This window comes from Bombus bifarius, unplaced genomic scaffold, assembly GCF_011952205.1.
Source record: "Bombus bifarius isolate JDL3187 unplaced genomic scaffold, Bbif_JDL3187 scf7180000008225, whole genome shotgun sequence".
NCBI classification, from domain to species: Eukaryota; Metazoa; Arthropoda; class Insecta; order Hymenoptera; family Apidae; genus Bombus; species Bombus bifarius.
This window is the reverse complement of record NW_022884523.1, coordinates 446077-460065: the sequence shown is the minus strand read 5'-3', so window position 1 is coordinate 460065 and position 13989 is coordinate 446077. Positions and strand designations below refer to the sequence as shown.

Sequence of the window (13989 nt, the reverse complement as noted above, 5' to 3'; positions counted from 1 at the left end):
GATTACTATAACATGTCAACATAGGAAAAGAATTAAAACCTTATAAAATATGGAATGTTCTGTACCTAAGAAGATGTGCAGTATGTTTATTACTCCTATATTCAAAATACATTAACTGATAAAATATATGAAATGGTCACATTATACAGAGAACTTGAAAACTATAATTAAATTTACAATATTAATATCAGATATACATATATATTCAATTTTCCTCTTCATCAGGTTCTTGTAAATGATCTAATTTAAGTTGTTTTGTTCTATCTATTTTCATAAGATGTATTTCTCTATTATTCTTTTTCTTCTTTTTCTGGCCAACAACGTATTCTGGCATAATAATTTTACTGCTCCTAAAGACTGGCTTATCGTCACTTTCAATGATAACTGGTGTATTGTCTGTTTCATTTGTGTTACTTTCAGGTTTCTTAAATTCAACTTCAGCCATTGATATTTTTTGTTTCTTGCATTTAAACATTATTTTGGATTGACTCCTCTTAACTAAATCAGATTCATCTGCATCCTTTCCCTCGGATTCTTCTATTTTTCCCACTGATCTTCTTGCCTTTAATTCTTTTAAAAACGATAATGCAGCCCTTGTATTACTTTCCTCAGTCATATCATCATTGGACACATCATCCAGACTGTATTTCTTCCACTTATGAGGATTTTTGTGAAAGTCTGGTATGTTTCTACTGATAGCACGTGGTGCTGGGCCTTCTGGCCTTTTAAAGATACTCTCTTTACCACGAAACCTTCTTGTTTGACTTTTACGGCCAGCTCTCAGGATTTGAGAATAGTTTGATTCGCTGTCAATATCCTGTGTAGATTCCATAGATTCAGTGACCATTTTATTTTTACTACATTCTTGTTCTGCGTCTGACAATTTATCAAACAATAATTTTTGTCTGTTTGCAAATTCTGCACTACCACCGTGCAAAACAAAATCTCCAGTTGTATGCATTTTTTTTGTACAGATTTATATTGTCTGAATAGAAACGTCAAACATGAATATCACGAATATGAGATATATGTATGATGCACTAACACACTGAGATAGGTTAGAACACTCAACAGTTATTTGCTTAAATATTTAAAATCGATAAGATCTTTATATGTCTTCGACAAATTGCTTATAGGTTTACCGTCCCTTTATTAATTTCTAATATTTAATAATAACAATAACAATATTGACGTTAAGTAGTTAAACTGCGTTGTACGTACGACGCCATTATATCTCGAAAATGGGTATCGAATTTAAAATCGTATACTGAATATATAAACTTTTAGAACAATAAACAAAGTAATATTTATTTAAAAAATTCAAGATATATTATGAATGGAGGCAGAGATTATGATATAATTATTTAATAATAAAATATTTGCTAAATTCATTTTTTAATATTAACAACTTTGTAATAAATGTTACTTTTTATACTCTATATGCAACTGCTATAGAACATGATCTTTAACAAGTACTATATTTTACACTTTTGTACTTCTTACATTTAGAGAAAAAAGTAAAGCATCGAAAATTGAAAAAATAAGAAAGTATATGTCTTTTTTGTGAAAGAAGTAAAGTTAACATTAATTCGCTACTACAATAAGCAATTTTATACATATACCAAGCTGTACTTAAGCTGTTGTTCAGTATCCATTATCAAGAAAAAGTACGATTTATTAAATTTTACACATACTATAATATTAAAAAATATTGTGTCTTTTTCATTCAATATTTAGATTTTCTTAACGATTTCCTTTACATATTTATTCTAATTTATCTGTATATAATTCATAAACTTTATCTTCTCAAATTGTTCCATATTTTTAACCAATTTGAAACTTATCTTTCTACAATTTTTCAACTTGTTACAAGAAAAGGACTAATATAGTGGTAGTAAAGTTCTTATGTTTATTTTATTTTACTAAATTTATCATTACACTTGCAAGCTTTATTTGCAGCCTTCGATACTTCTTGTTTGGCATTCACAGAGACTTTATATGGGAAACGCACAAAATAAATTGAAAGATTTACCATGTGTATACTCGAAGAAGCAACTACGAATAGTGGTTCAAAATGAATTTAGTCGTTTCTACAACCAATTTGATGCAATCAATCCGAACAAGTAATCAGGTTGCAATATTCCATCGATTTCTAAATAATCAATAACACACAATAGACTCAGCGACACTCGTTAGAGTAACATTTGATCTTACCATAATTTGAGTACAACGAGTCGCGGTGAATAAAATTTAACCGATCAAATAGCAACACGAAATTTAATGACTAATGTATAATGGTAACGATAGAACACACCTAAGCGGCCATTTATGACATTAGCTCGCGAAAGGTATTAGCTAGTAGTAATTGTTAAACGAATATGACAATTACTATGAAAACGACGAACATCGTTTCAATAATGTCATCTTTCTCGTGTTTTTTATAACGACACGACATTGCCTTTATTAATAAAATTCGATGTTAACAATGGTATATTATATACAATTTAAATCTAGACACTTGGTATTACTATAGTAATAAGAAATTAATTGACTTAATTACCAATAGACAAATATACGTTGAATGGTCACTTGTTAAAGTATGGTATGTAACATTAATTTAGTGAATTAACAAAGAAATTATTTAAGCGTTCAGGTATGTGAACGTAAGATATGTATATGTATATATAAAGAAAGATAAAAACAGTATCTCTAGATATTTCTGAACATCTTCATTGTATCGTGTTTTTCAATAAAGTATCATTTCTTCTCCATTCTTCATAACATATTTAACGCTCTCTGTAACTTATCTATTAGTGTATAATAGTCCTCTAAATCTTTTTATAAATAGTTAAGATATTTAGAATGAATTTTAAGAAATTAACCAACTGTCTAGATTTGAACCGGATGTTAAATGCACCAACTCCAAATTGATTTCCCCCTTTAATTGAGCTCCAAAATTCTTCGTTGTTAAAGGGACAATTCAGAATTGTTGATTTCGAACCACGTAATGATTCACTCGAAGTCAGTAATTTCAAAGGTAATGACGATCATGAAAAATGCATCGCTGTTATTGTTTATAAAAATTTGGTATAAAGCATAGAAAAATTGTTGCAAAAACGAAGCTTGCGTAATTGAACGTCGTATTTACACGGACCAGCCATGGTTCCACGCTCTAACTCACAATTTGAACGCTATATACTCTGAACAGCAATTATGAACACAACGAACGTAGCCGTTAACGTATAACAGGATACAGATAATAGCGACGATGGAAAACTAAAAATACTAAACAGGTTGACTACCATTTGTACGAAAAATATCTGGTACCCTCTATCTTTATTATTCTAGAAGATACCAGGATATGAATTAATGTAGAAGAGAAATGAGAAATTATGGCAGAAATAGTAGCTCAGCCTGTATAAAATTTTTAGTCTCCGTTATGATAAAATTACAAATACTGTTTAAACATTTTTAGAGAACTTATTTGTAAAGGACGCGTAAAATTTTGTATCAAAGATAACACAAAGGATGTTTAAAAATATGTAAGATCAATCTCCTTTCAATGTTCTTTAAATTGATTGATTTTAAAATGGTACTTGCCAAAGCCATTGCTAGGAGTTTTAAGTTAGTTTCTTTCTTTGCTTTGCTTTACGTCAATTACTTTTACAATTTTGCCAAAAGGTTTATAAATACTTGGTTAAAAAAATAATAATATAATTGTTATTATTTTATAAGAAAGAATAGATACAAATAATCAATAAAAATGTTCCAATGTACAAAATTCATTACAATATTTTCTCAAAATTAAAATTTACTGTGATTAGACAACAAGTAAATATCTCTATAAAAAATGCGAAGACAATAAAATATGTAAACTTCAAAACGATTATTTAAAATTGAAAAATATTTGAATCGTTTAAAATCCAGTTTTCTATCCTCAGAGAATATCACTTCGCGAGGAGGAACGTTATATCCGAAAGTATCTATAAACTAGCGGAAAGGGACATTAACAAACGTATAATAATTAGATTTCAGCCTCTTTCAGCTTTCTTGCCATCGTATAGCATCCATTGTTTGCGAAACTAAAGTAAAATAAAAGATACTTCACGAAAACGAGAGGAAATCTGTAAAATAAACTATATTTTTCAGCAGTATGTAGCGGACGAATGTTAATATCGATTAAACGCAAAACATTGTTATCCTTAGTACCTAAATCAGTATCATAACTCAGTGTCATATCATAATACTATTGAAACTTCGAAAAATTTTATCGCAAAAGTTTCACGTAATGCTGCAAAGATACGAAAAACGGTAGGAAAGAAATTAGCTTTCGGTGAGAGATTCAAGAATCTGTCAATGTCATCGATTCCTCTTCGTCTTGGCCCCGTATTCAATGTCGTTCAGTCGAAAATACAGGCGAGAACTCGTACGAGACAATTACCGATTCTCGCACAGGTCTTCTGTCCCTGATTTGCACATTCCTTTCTCCTGTTCTTCCGATTGTCTTGGCATTCTTTTTTCCCTGGTTTCGATATTTTGTAGCTTTGGTCCTCGCAGATTCTCGTACCCATCCTTGGAGTACTGATCAGCTTAGGTAATGTTCCAGTTACGGAATTTCGGAGCTATGGACAAAGAATATAATAAACCTTTTATAACTATCATAAACATTATATTTATAATTAATTATAAATTAATTCTATACTTGTTATATATTTTTCAATTGAATTCCAATTCCAAAGAATAGATTAAAATTACACAACATGTTTAACAGAAAGTTAGTCGAATCTTCGTTTTAGATTTTATTAATGAAACTTTTATTTTACTTTTATTATTGAAAGTAAAGTTACATGTATTTTTAGAAAAAATAAAACTCTTTCTGTCCATTTATCTAAATATAAATTGATTGAGATGGAATATTATATGTACCAACATGCTTCAAAGTAAACGTGACTTTTTATGATGTGAAGTATCGTGTAAAGTAGCGTTCAGATGATCAATATTATTATCGATACTTTTTCCAATATTTAAAGTTTTCAATGTTGTATTGACAATATATATTGATCGCCTGGAGAGTCTCTTACATATGATGATATTGAGAATCTTAAACATATTAACGATATGTAATGTTGGTCGTCTGAACGCTCCTTTATGATCGCTACGTTTGTTTATCATTTTATCCGATGATAGGAAGTGATATAAATATAACCTAAATAAATTCTGAAATTCACATGTTTGTAGATAAAATTACTAGAAATTATTGGATATCATATTTGGGTATCACTAGCACTAATTATTATTATCCAAACTGTTCAAAAAATTTACGTAGAAAATATAAATCTATTTACCGTTCTTCTACGTCTCTCATATCTGCTATTATGTTTCGCATCTTCAAGTTTATTATTTATCCTATATTTTCTAATCGTCATTTTACACTTTGCGAATAGATACGTTAATACACCACAAAAATGAAACGTATTATCGAATATTTCGTATTTATTAAATTTTGCGATATACGAAGATCTTTATTTTATCTTCTTCGACTTTTAGTTGAACATCGCACAAAGAGATAAGAAAATATTCACATAAAACCACACTTAGATGTCAGTATATTACACAAAAGATAGTCGAGAACTAAAATGGGTGATTTGATAAATGAATATGGTATAAATGGGATTTGGGCACTGCTAAATCAATAAACCATGGTCAGATAAAAGAGTACTGTCTGATAATGATCGTGGACATCGTTTTCAGCAACAAGATAAGTACTAACGTCTGATAAAGAAGGTGTGTTTCACTTTCACCTCGAGCGATATAGTTCTTATCGAATCGCGGAAAATTAACAATATACACGTATAACGTGGAAAAACGAGCAGAAATAGTTGTATCAAGTTTGGACAAGAAATATTAATTACTTCTTATCAAACATGATTATTACATAGATTACATCTTTAATGATTGTAAAGAAAAAAACTTACAATTGAAATAAGATATGTATCACTGGTGGTGTAGGAAAAGGGAGTATTTTATAAAATTAAGATATGCTCGAAAATAAAAGTGATATTGAGATAATCGTAATATATAATTGTGTTAGTAAACAATTCTATTATATAAAACTTCAGTAACACAGTAATATGTTATACATGTATAAATATTGACAATTTTTTAAATTCTAATTAATTTTACTTGAATCAGACATTTCCTAACTATTATATTTTACTCACTACTCTGTCTAAATATCATATTCCATATTATAACAATAAAATTTCTTTCTAGTACCACATATAATATGTACAATCAGTTATTGTTTAATATATCACCAAAAATGAAACTTTGGAGATCTAAAACAGAAAAGAAGGAAAGAAGAATTTTAATCTTCTCAACAGGTACTGTTAGATCATGAATAATCAAAAACAGTCTAGATCAGAGTATATAATGTTCAAATGTGTAATCTTGTTTTATATGTGTAATATTTACTTAAACATGCTATAGACAGACAATTAAAAAGTAAAGTGTTAATTTTTGAAATTTAGAAAAAGAAGGGGGAGAAAAAATAATTAATCTTCTTAAGAGATATTATCGAATCCCAAATAGTCAAAAACAGTTTGGACTAGAATAACTCATTTCTAAGTATCTAAATATGGTGAAAATAAATATCAATTACATATGTATGATCTTATTCCTATCCTTCAAAAAATCAAAACATCCTTTCCCAAAACCACTTTGATCAAAAATTGTCATCACGTGAAAATGAATGCTAATGTTACCCAAACAATTATATATCGTTTGATCCAATGATATATACTAGTTCAGTGCGAAAAAGTGTGAACGTACCTTCTCTTCCTCGTGTTTTACCGTATGTCCCAAAATTCTGGCGACGATATAAGCCGACTCTTCGCTAAAAAAGATTCCGCTCGCCATAGGACCTTCGATGAACTCTCTGTCAGTCATAAGAAGATATCGGACGCTATACCAAACATCGTCCGAGAGCGCGGCTCTCTTATTGCTAGCGGTTGGTTTGACTCCGTTTCTTTTACACTCGAACATGGCCCATCTGTCTAATGCTTCGAACAGTATCGATTCTTTGGTCAACCTCAGGGTGTCTCGAGACACCAATTCTTTCACTTCGGAAGAACTCAATTGTTGGAAGTATTCCTGGCAGAAAACCGTCTCCGGATCCGAGTCGATCACGTCCAAACAAGCGAGAAGAAGTCGCGTACAGACTGCGGCTAAGATTTCAACGAGGTTTTAGTTATCGAGGTTCTAATCCTGGAGGAAGGAGAAATGGTAGGAGAAATTAGTAGATATTAGAATTGGTTATATAGTATGCTCTCTATGGTCTAACTTTTCTCATCTTGCTGAACAACTTGAGAATTTACTAATGTTTTTTGGAATTATGTTTTCTGGTGAATTAGCGTTGTGCGCAATATTTTTTAGGATGAATTGGCGTTTGTGGATTTTTTTAAGATAAGTTGATTACAAGGAGTGGCAATAGCGGTAGTGTTTACTTTGTGGGTGTGATAGGTCGGTTGTGTTTTAGTAATGTGGCTTCATGGTTAATTCAATTAGTGGCAGTAATGTCACTCGTTTAGCGATATACTTGATGGCATTGAAAGTTTTATTCGTGGAACCATTGTTTGAAAGATTTGTCGCCTTTTTACAAATTCTCAATTACCAAATTCTCAGTTACCAAATTATTAAAAAATATGACAAATTTCAGCGTTAAACATTGATGGTTTAATTGGTTGCTCTAGTTATTTAAACAATTATTAACGTAGAATAATGAATAGAATAATAAAATATTGACTAAAGCATTATTTAACGATCGTAGAAATTTCCATACGATTCGAAATTAAAAATTTAAAGATAGCTTGAATTTTTATCGTGTTATGCCAATTGTTACTTTCACCATGGAATTTCCGTTCTAATTTTTCTCGTGCGATTCAAGAGCGTTATTCGAGGAATATTAATTAAGAATTGTCCAAATTCCAAAAAAGCCAATTTAGTGACAATACCTATTTCAGCAGCGTCATCACCGGGAGCAGGAGGAGCTGTAGGTGACCAGTTGGGATGCCAGCTTATGTGGTTCGCGTAAAGAGTCAGGCCTTCGTAGATCTCAAGCGCGGAAATCGGAGTTAGGCTCTTTTCCAGAAACTCAACGATCAATCGTACTAATCCTGGACAAAGATACTGATGAGCCGCATGAAGTGTTGATTTAGCCATAGTCACGGTATGGAAATTGATCGTCTCGTCGAGAAGGTATCTGCACAAAGATGAACGTACTTCGAGTTGGTATGAAAGAAAACAGTTGCCTGAAGATTTGTATCGTTGAATTACAGATTTTAACCATATTTTTCAGCCATGTTTGTTCAGATTTATACCAACTCCTCCTCTTTTACCCAATAAGAATTTTTAAAATATTAAAGTCTCCAAAACTGCCCTAATCTTTAGTTAATCGTAGGCACTGTTAGGTGAGAAATTATTTTATCAAATACCTTTCGCTTAGATTTGGGCTAATTTGGATGTGACAAGTTCTAGGAGAATTTTCTTCGAAATTTACATCTACTACATCTTTTCCTCGGACGTCGAGCTGTGATCATTCTTCGTTTGCAACGGACTATCAACGGGAATGTAATTAAAATAAGAATCCAAAAGTAAGCGATGGTACCAAGTATCGTCAATGTGTACAGAGACGTTGCCATAATCGCATCGCGATTCTTTCTAAAAATACTCGATTCTCTAATAAAAGGAATTCTTATTTTTACTTATAAAAGAGGGTTAAGATGTTGAACGACGAGAGATATTATTTATCAAATTCTTCTTACTACGTTTCTATGATTTTGATTAAAACGTCGTAAAGGTTATCCTTCTCTAAACCATGTTCTTATAATGATTGATTTCTGTGGAAGATCACCACTTTTGTCTTTAGCCCTCCCCCTCTCCCATTGTAAGTTACATAAAATAACTATGCTATGAAAGAAATGATATAGTTTTGTTATCTACTATTGTTTATAAAGTCACGAAGAATTTCAAGCAATACAAAATAAAAAATTGAATTTCCAAATGTATCAAATACAGCTAACGCTTGTTTAAACTCCAGTGTATGTTACGTAATATTATTTCGCCTAAATTCAGACGCGCTTGTCCTTTATGCGCTAGATCTATTCTTTTTCCTCATCGAGCAGCTAGAAAATATTCTCGTGGCAGCCTCCTTTCCGCTAGAATTACAATGCAAATTCCCGATTTATTGTAATTTAGACGAGCTCTACCATAGTCGAACTAATCGTATCTCCACAAACTTCCAACTTTAATATAACTATCGACACTGTGTTTACCTGAGTAAATGATCGAAAGCCCTTTTGTCCACGTGTTGTAATCTCAACACAGGTGGAGGATCGCTTGGTGCAGGCGCTAAAGGACCGAGGAGCATAGCACGGAAACATTCCGATTTCTCGGCGAGTCGTTGCCTTCCTACGCAGTAGGTCCACGTGTCTCCGGGTCGACCAACCTAAATGCAATATGCACATACAGTACCAGACATTTAAAAGGAGAGAAGAAATTTTTCTCATTGTGTTTCAGGATCACACGAACCAATACAGGTTTCGTAAGTGAGAGAAATGAATTTAGGAGATGCGTGGTAAGCAGGATGCGTATATTTACGCGAATTCATATTTTTACGAACAGAATGTAAAAGATGAAACCTGGAGAGAAATTTGTTTTACCTACTAAATATCATAATATTTCATAATATTTCATAAGGTTTATTACATAGTGATAAGCGTTCGATTTTTCTGACCGGTTCCGTTTCTTTCGTAATGATTTCTGCCGCTTGTTATAGTTTTCTTAACAGCGTTCTTTATCTTTCAGATACGAAATTTCTATGTTGACGTCTTATATTCGGTTCTCTATTCAAATTAGAGAACGAGAAGATTGAGCGACTTTGTAGATCTTTTAAATTATTGTGTAACGTATAATTCGATGGAAGTGTGGTGCAAATGATAAAATTCTGTAATACGAGAAAAACGAATGAAATTTTACGATATGAGGCTTTAGATGTTTTGAAAGATTAAAACAGGTTATTATACGCGCATATACACATTAAACACCCAGAAAATTTTTAGATAAGAAATTCTGTACAATTTTAATATAGATAAAATCCTTTAGATAAAAGTATAATACTTACGCCACGCGTAATCTGTTTCTCGAATGTAACGTAATTTCTAAAAGGAATAGAAAATAGAATCTTAAACAAGCTATAACGTTATAGAAATCATTTAGTGCAATAGTTATCGAATCGACTTCTTCGATACCCTTTTTTCTATTGATTAACAAACATCAACGAATAGTATCGTACACGCGCAAACAAAATGCCTTCTTTTCTGTTTAAACCCGATATAAGCCAAAAGGTATTACACTGAGGTTAACGCAGTTTATGCAATTCAAATCAAAACGCCATTTGATAGACGATTAAAAAAGTAGATCGATAAGATGTTGATAAAAGGATACATAGGCATAGAAAATGTGAATACGCGCTATTCATACATCATTCAATACACACAATTCATGAAATCATGAAAGGTATGGAGAACTTTTTCGTTTTATTCTTTTTTTATTTTTTTTATTTTTTTTTACCTCAAGAATCACCATGTTACGAATCGAAGATTCCGTCGATCCATTTCCCTCGGTCCTGATAAGAGGAACTTGAGCCATGTCTTCCGTCGAGTTTCGAAGGATCGTAAGTTCTTTCAACGAATCCCACGCGATTACTGGTAAGATTATGATCCTGGAGTAGATTCGAATCCTAACACCCTCCTGAATCTTTTGTCGTGTCCTTTCAGACTCGGTGCGAGCGCATCGTGAGCTGTCGTCTGCAACAAAACACACAAGAAACTCGATGCTCCAGGGGTCAGGTTGCAAAACCTGAATTAAAATTTCTAATTTCCTTGTTTTGAAATATTTGAAAGTATAGCAGGGAATTACGTTGCGAAGATTATATCGGTAGTAAAGTACAATTGGTCTTTAGATGTTCTTTTAATACAAAGGAAGCTATGAATTTGTTCGACTAATGTTTATTCTTTGTTAGGAAAATGTTACGTAACATTTTTTTAAACTCGTACAGCATTGTTTTCTAAAGTAGTAATCTTTCAATTGTTTTTCGAAAATAAAAAATGTCTCGTAGAATTTATGTACATTAATTATTGTGTGATTTTAGTATTTATTTTATAGATATTTCGTTCAAGACTCTAATTAAATTTTATCGTTAAATTTATTATTTATTCTTTACCGGTTTGGATCAACATTTTTTTATGCAACATTATAAAATAATAATAATGTAATATATACTATGTAGTATATTATAAATACTATAATTGTATTTATAATAATTGTAATAATAATAATTGTAATAATTGTAATATTGTGTCGTGCAGTTAAATATTATAAAACTAGATATCAAACAGTTTAGTTTTATACACGCTATTATTAATACGAACAATTTTCTTTAGTATTGATATTTATAGAAATTTCAACATCGGTGTATTTTTTTTTTAATGATGTTACGTATTTCTATTATTACTGCCTATTATTTACACGTTTGAAGACGCGTGAGTACGAAGTGTGTATTTAAACAATAACAATTAGAGTACAATTCCAACATAAATTCATAGACGTAACATTTTACGACAGCAAACCTTGGCATAGAAATTTCGAAATATTACGAGTTTTCAAGTTTTTCCTTCTTAATTTTATACAATTCGGAATGCAAAAGCTACAATCTTTTCAAGGTGCGAATTTCAATAAAACGATAATATGCGATAGGCTTATGTCGCGACGATGCGTAAACAGAAACAGATAATAGTTATATTTATTTTTATATCTTCGATGAATCGTTTATTCGAATATCACATATTTCGCCAACTAGACCAAGAATCAATGAGTGCTATTTTTATTTTTTCACGCTTCTATTAAGCGGCTCGATGATGTTTTGCTATGTAGACACGAAGAAATCTAGCAGTATCTGAACCATACAAGAGTTTGGCAACGTTCATCGTAGATAGCATTTTATGTTTGATTACCTCTTGATTCTTTTTCATTGAGATAATGAACAGTACTTATATTCCTGATTGAAATAGCGAGGAAGAAAATTATATCCTGTGACTTATAAAAATGAAGAAAAATCAAGAAAGAAAAAATCGACTGAGAAAAATCAAGTTCTCAACAATGCTTAAGTGATTTTTATATTACACGCTTAAAAATGAGAATTGTCAAAGCATAAAAAGAAGGATATGTAAAATTTGTTACATTTTAAGTAAAGAGAAGTTACAGTATCCTGTGAGTTTAGTAGCCTGTTATGTCGAAAGCTGACAAAACATTTCTTTTATGTGTGTTCTTCATACGTTAGACGAAATATTTTGTCTCAAAGCCAGAAGAGCATCCTGTTCTTATCATAAAAGTGCAATGGCAAACAAATTCATGAACCTGTAATGTTCTTACATGAAATTTCTACTGTACGAGATTTGTGTCGTTAAATTTCTCTGTAACAGACGTTATAATTATACCAATTGGCTTAGCGACAGGATTTCTTAATATCAATTCATTACGATTTAATATTGTTCGAAAGAAACGTGAAAACTAAGTTAAGCAACTCTTTACGATAGTGAAGATACGATGTTAACTTTCTACATATCTGTTGACCGCAATTCTTATATTTTAGTTCTTCGTGAAAAGAAGCGTTGCTTAGGAACAATTGGTGCCTATTTATCGATGTAACAAGCATAGAATTTTGATGGCCGACTAACGCAAAGATAAAAATTCTACGTTACATTCGTTAAATGAGCGTCAGAAAAATGTGCATCTTACCATCGTTGCATACGACTGTCATGTTGATGGCGCGGTTCACAAAGTTGTTTTCTTTTGTCAAAAATTTTGTTAAAAAAGTTTTCTTAAAAAATATCAACACTCAACATATTGTTCACCGTTTACTTTCTGAAATTATGTTATCCTTTACTGTTTGTCTTATAATTTTAACAATGGAATTTATCGTCTGAAGTAACAATAAGAGGAAAAATATCGTCAAAGTGTTCAAATAATGAGATCGTTCGATAAAAAATATTACTTTCACCACACTATTTATCTATTTACTTTATATTGCTTTTATATTTAAACGATACTGCGGAAAAACACACGCTGTATGAAATTCTTACTTTTCACTATTTTTACTCTTCGATACACTAATCGTCTATTATCCGCGTGTTATGTCATCCAAACGAAAGAAATTTCTCAATTAGCGCAACGAGTCCCTGAAATTCCAAAAATCCTATATCTTCACGATAAAAACAATATTCGATTACGATTCATATTTTCACGCATCTTCGCGCAAGGATCTACCAAACAAACTTTCTTCGAAGAAACTTCACTGTCATACTTTTATCTTTTAAGTTAAGATCTGTTTTCTTGTTCTGCCGACAAATCGATTCGATCGAAACAGAGTGGACACGGCAACCCTCTCAGAGCGAACAACCTCGCTCGACTGACAGATCGATCAGACTCGTGCGGCTGCAATGAATGAGTCAGTCTACGGGGGGGATTCGTTTTAAAATGCAAATGTATGCGGTTACGTTTTATCGACTGCAACGACAATTACTTATAAACAACGGATAAAGGTCTCAGGCACCGTGGAATGTCTCGAGTCCGTGACACCGTCTTATCGATACGTCGAACATCGATGGGGAAAAGAAAGCCGATTGGTTTGCTTCGTACGGTGGAAAAGGATGCTACTGCTATGGGAATTTTATTTGGCTTGCGAGATAACTGGATTATGGATTTTCATGCTTTTAGAAGAAATCTGGAAGTGCAGAAAGACATAGATATGCACATCATATGCAAAAACTATACGAGATATTCAGAGTATAGCGCTTATAATATTCAATGGATGAAATAAATTTCTATTCGGATTCCGTTTGTTCGATCAACCGTTTGCACTTCGAATTTTAT

General features: G+C 31.7%; 2 protein-coding genes across 4 annotated transcripts in view; both read right to left on the bottom strand.

The window, feature by feature from the left end:
• Nucleotides 1-62: 62 nt before the first annotated feature.
• Nucleotides 63-1263, bottom strand: LOC117211261 (protein TSSC4). Its single transcript, XM_033454954.1, has one exon. The coding sequence runs from the start codon at nucleotides 959-961 to the stop codon at nucleotides 206-208; it is 756 nt and encodes a 251-aa protein (XP_033310845.1). The 5' UTR covers nucleotides 962-1263; the 3' UTR covers nucleotides 63-205.
• Nucleotides 1264-1889: 626 nt separating this feature from the next.
• Nucleotides 1890-13989, bottom strand: part of LOC117211260 (BTB/POZ domain-containing protein 6-B) — a 34107-nt gene continuing 22007 nt past the window's right edge. For 2 of the 3 annotated variants that reach the window (XM_033454951.1, XM_033454953.1), the window contains 5 exons: nucleotides 10630-10865; nucleotides 9333-9505; nucleotides 8013-8260; nucleotides 6832-7226; nucleotides 1890-4622 (listed from right to left, as the gene is read on the bottom strand). In XM_033454951.1, coding sequence (XP_033310842.1) covers nucleotides 4401-4622; nucleotides 6832-7226; nucleotides 8013-8260; nucleotides 9333-9505; nucleotides 10630-10865 — 1274 coding nt within the window. In that variant the 3' untranslated portion in view covers nucleotides 1890-4400. Of the gene's footprint in view, nucleotides 4623-6831; nucleotides 7227-8012; nucleotides 8261-9332; nucleotides 9506-10629; nucleotides 10866-12855; nucleotides 12939-13989 lie in introns of those variants that run through there. The other variant, XM_033454952.1, reaches the window with a different exon arrangement.

Coding starts and splice junctions, on each gene's coding strand:
- LOC117211261 (XM_033454954.1), bottom strand. CDS start 961: ATGCATACAACTGGAGATTTTGTTTTGCACGGTGGTAGTGCAGAATTT.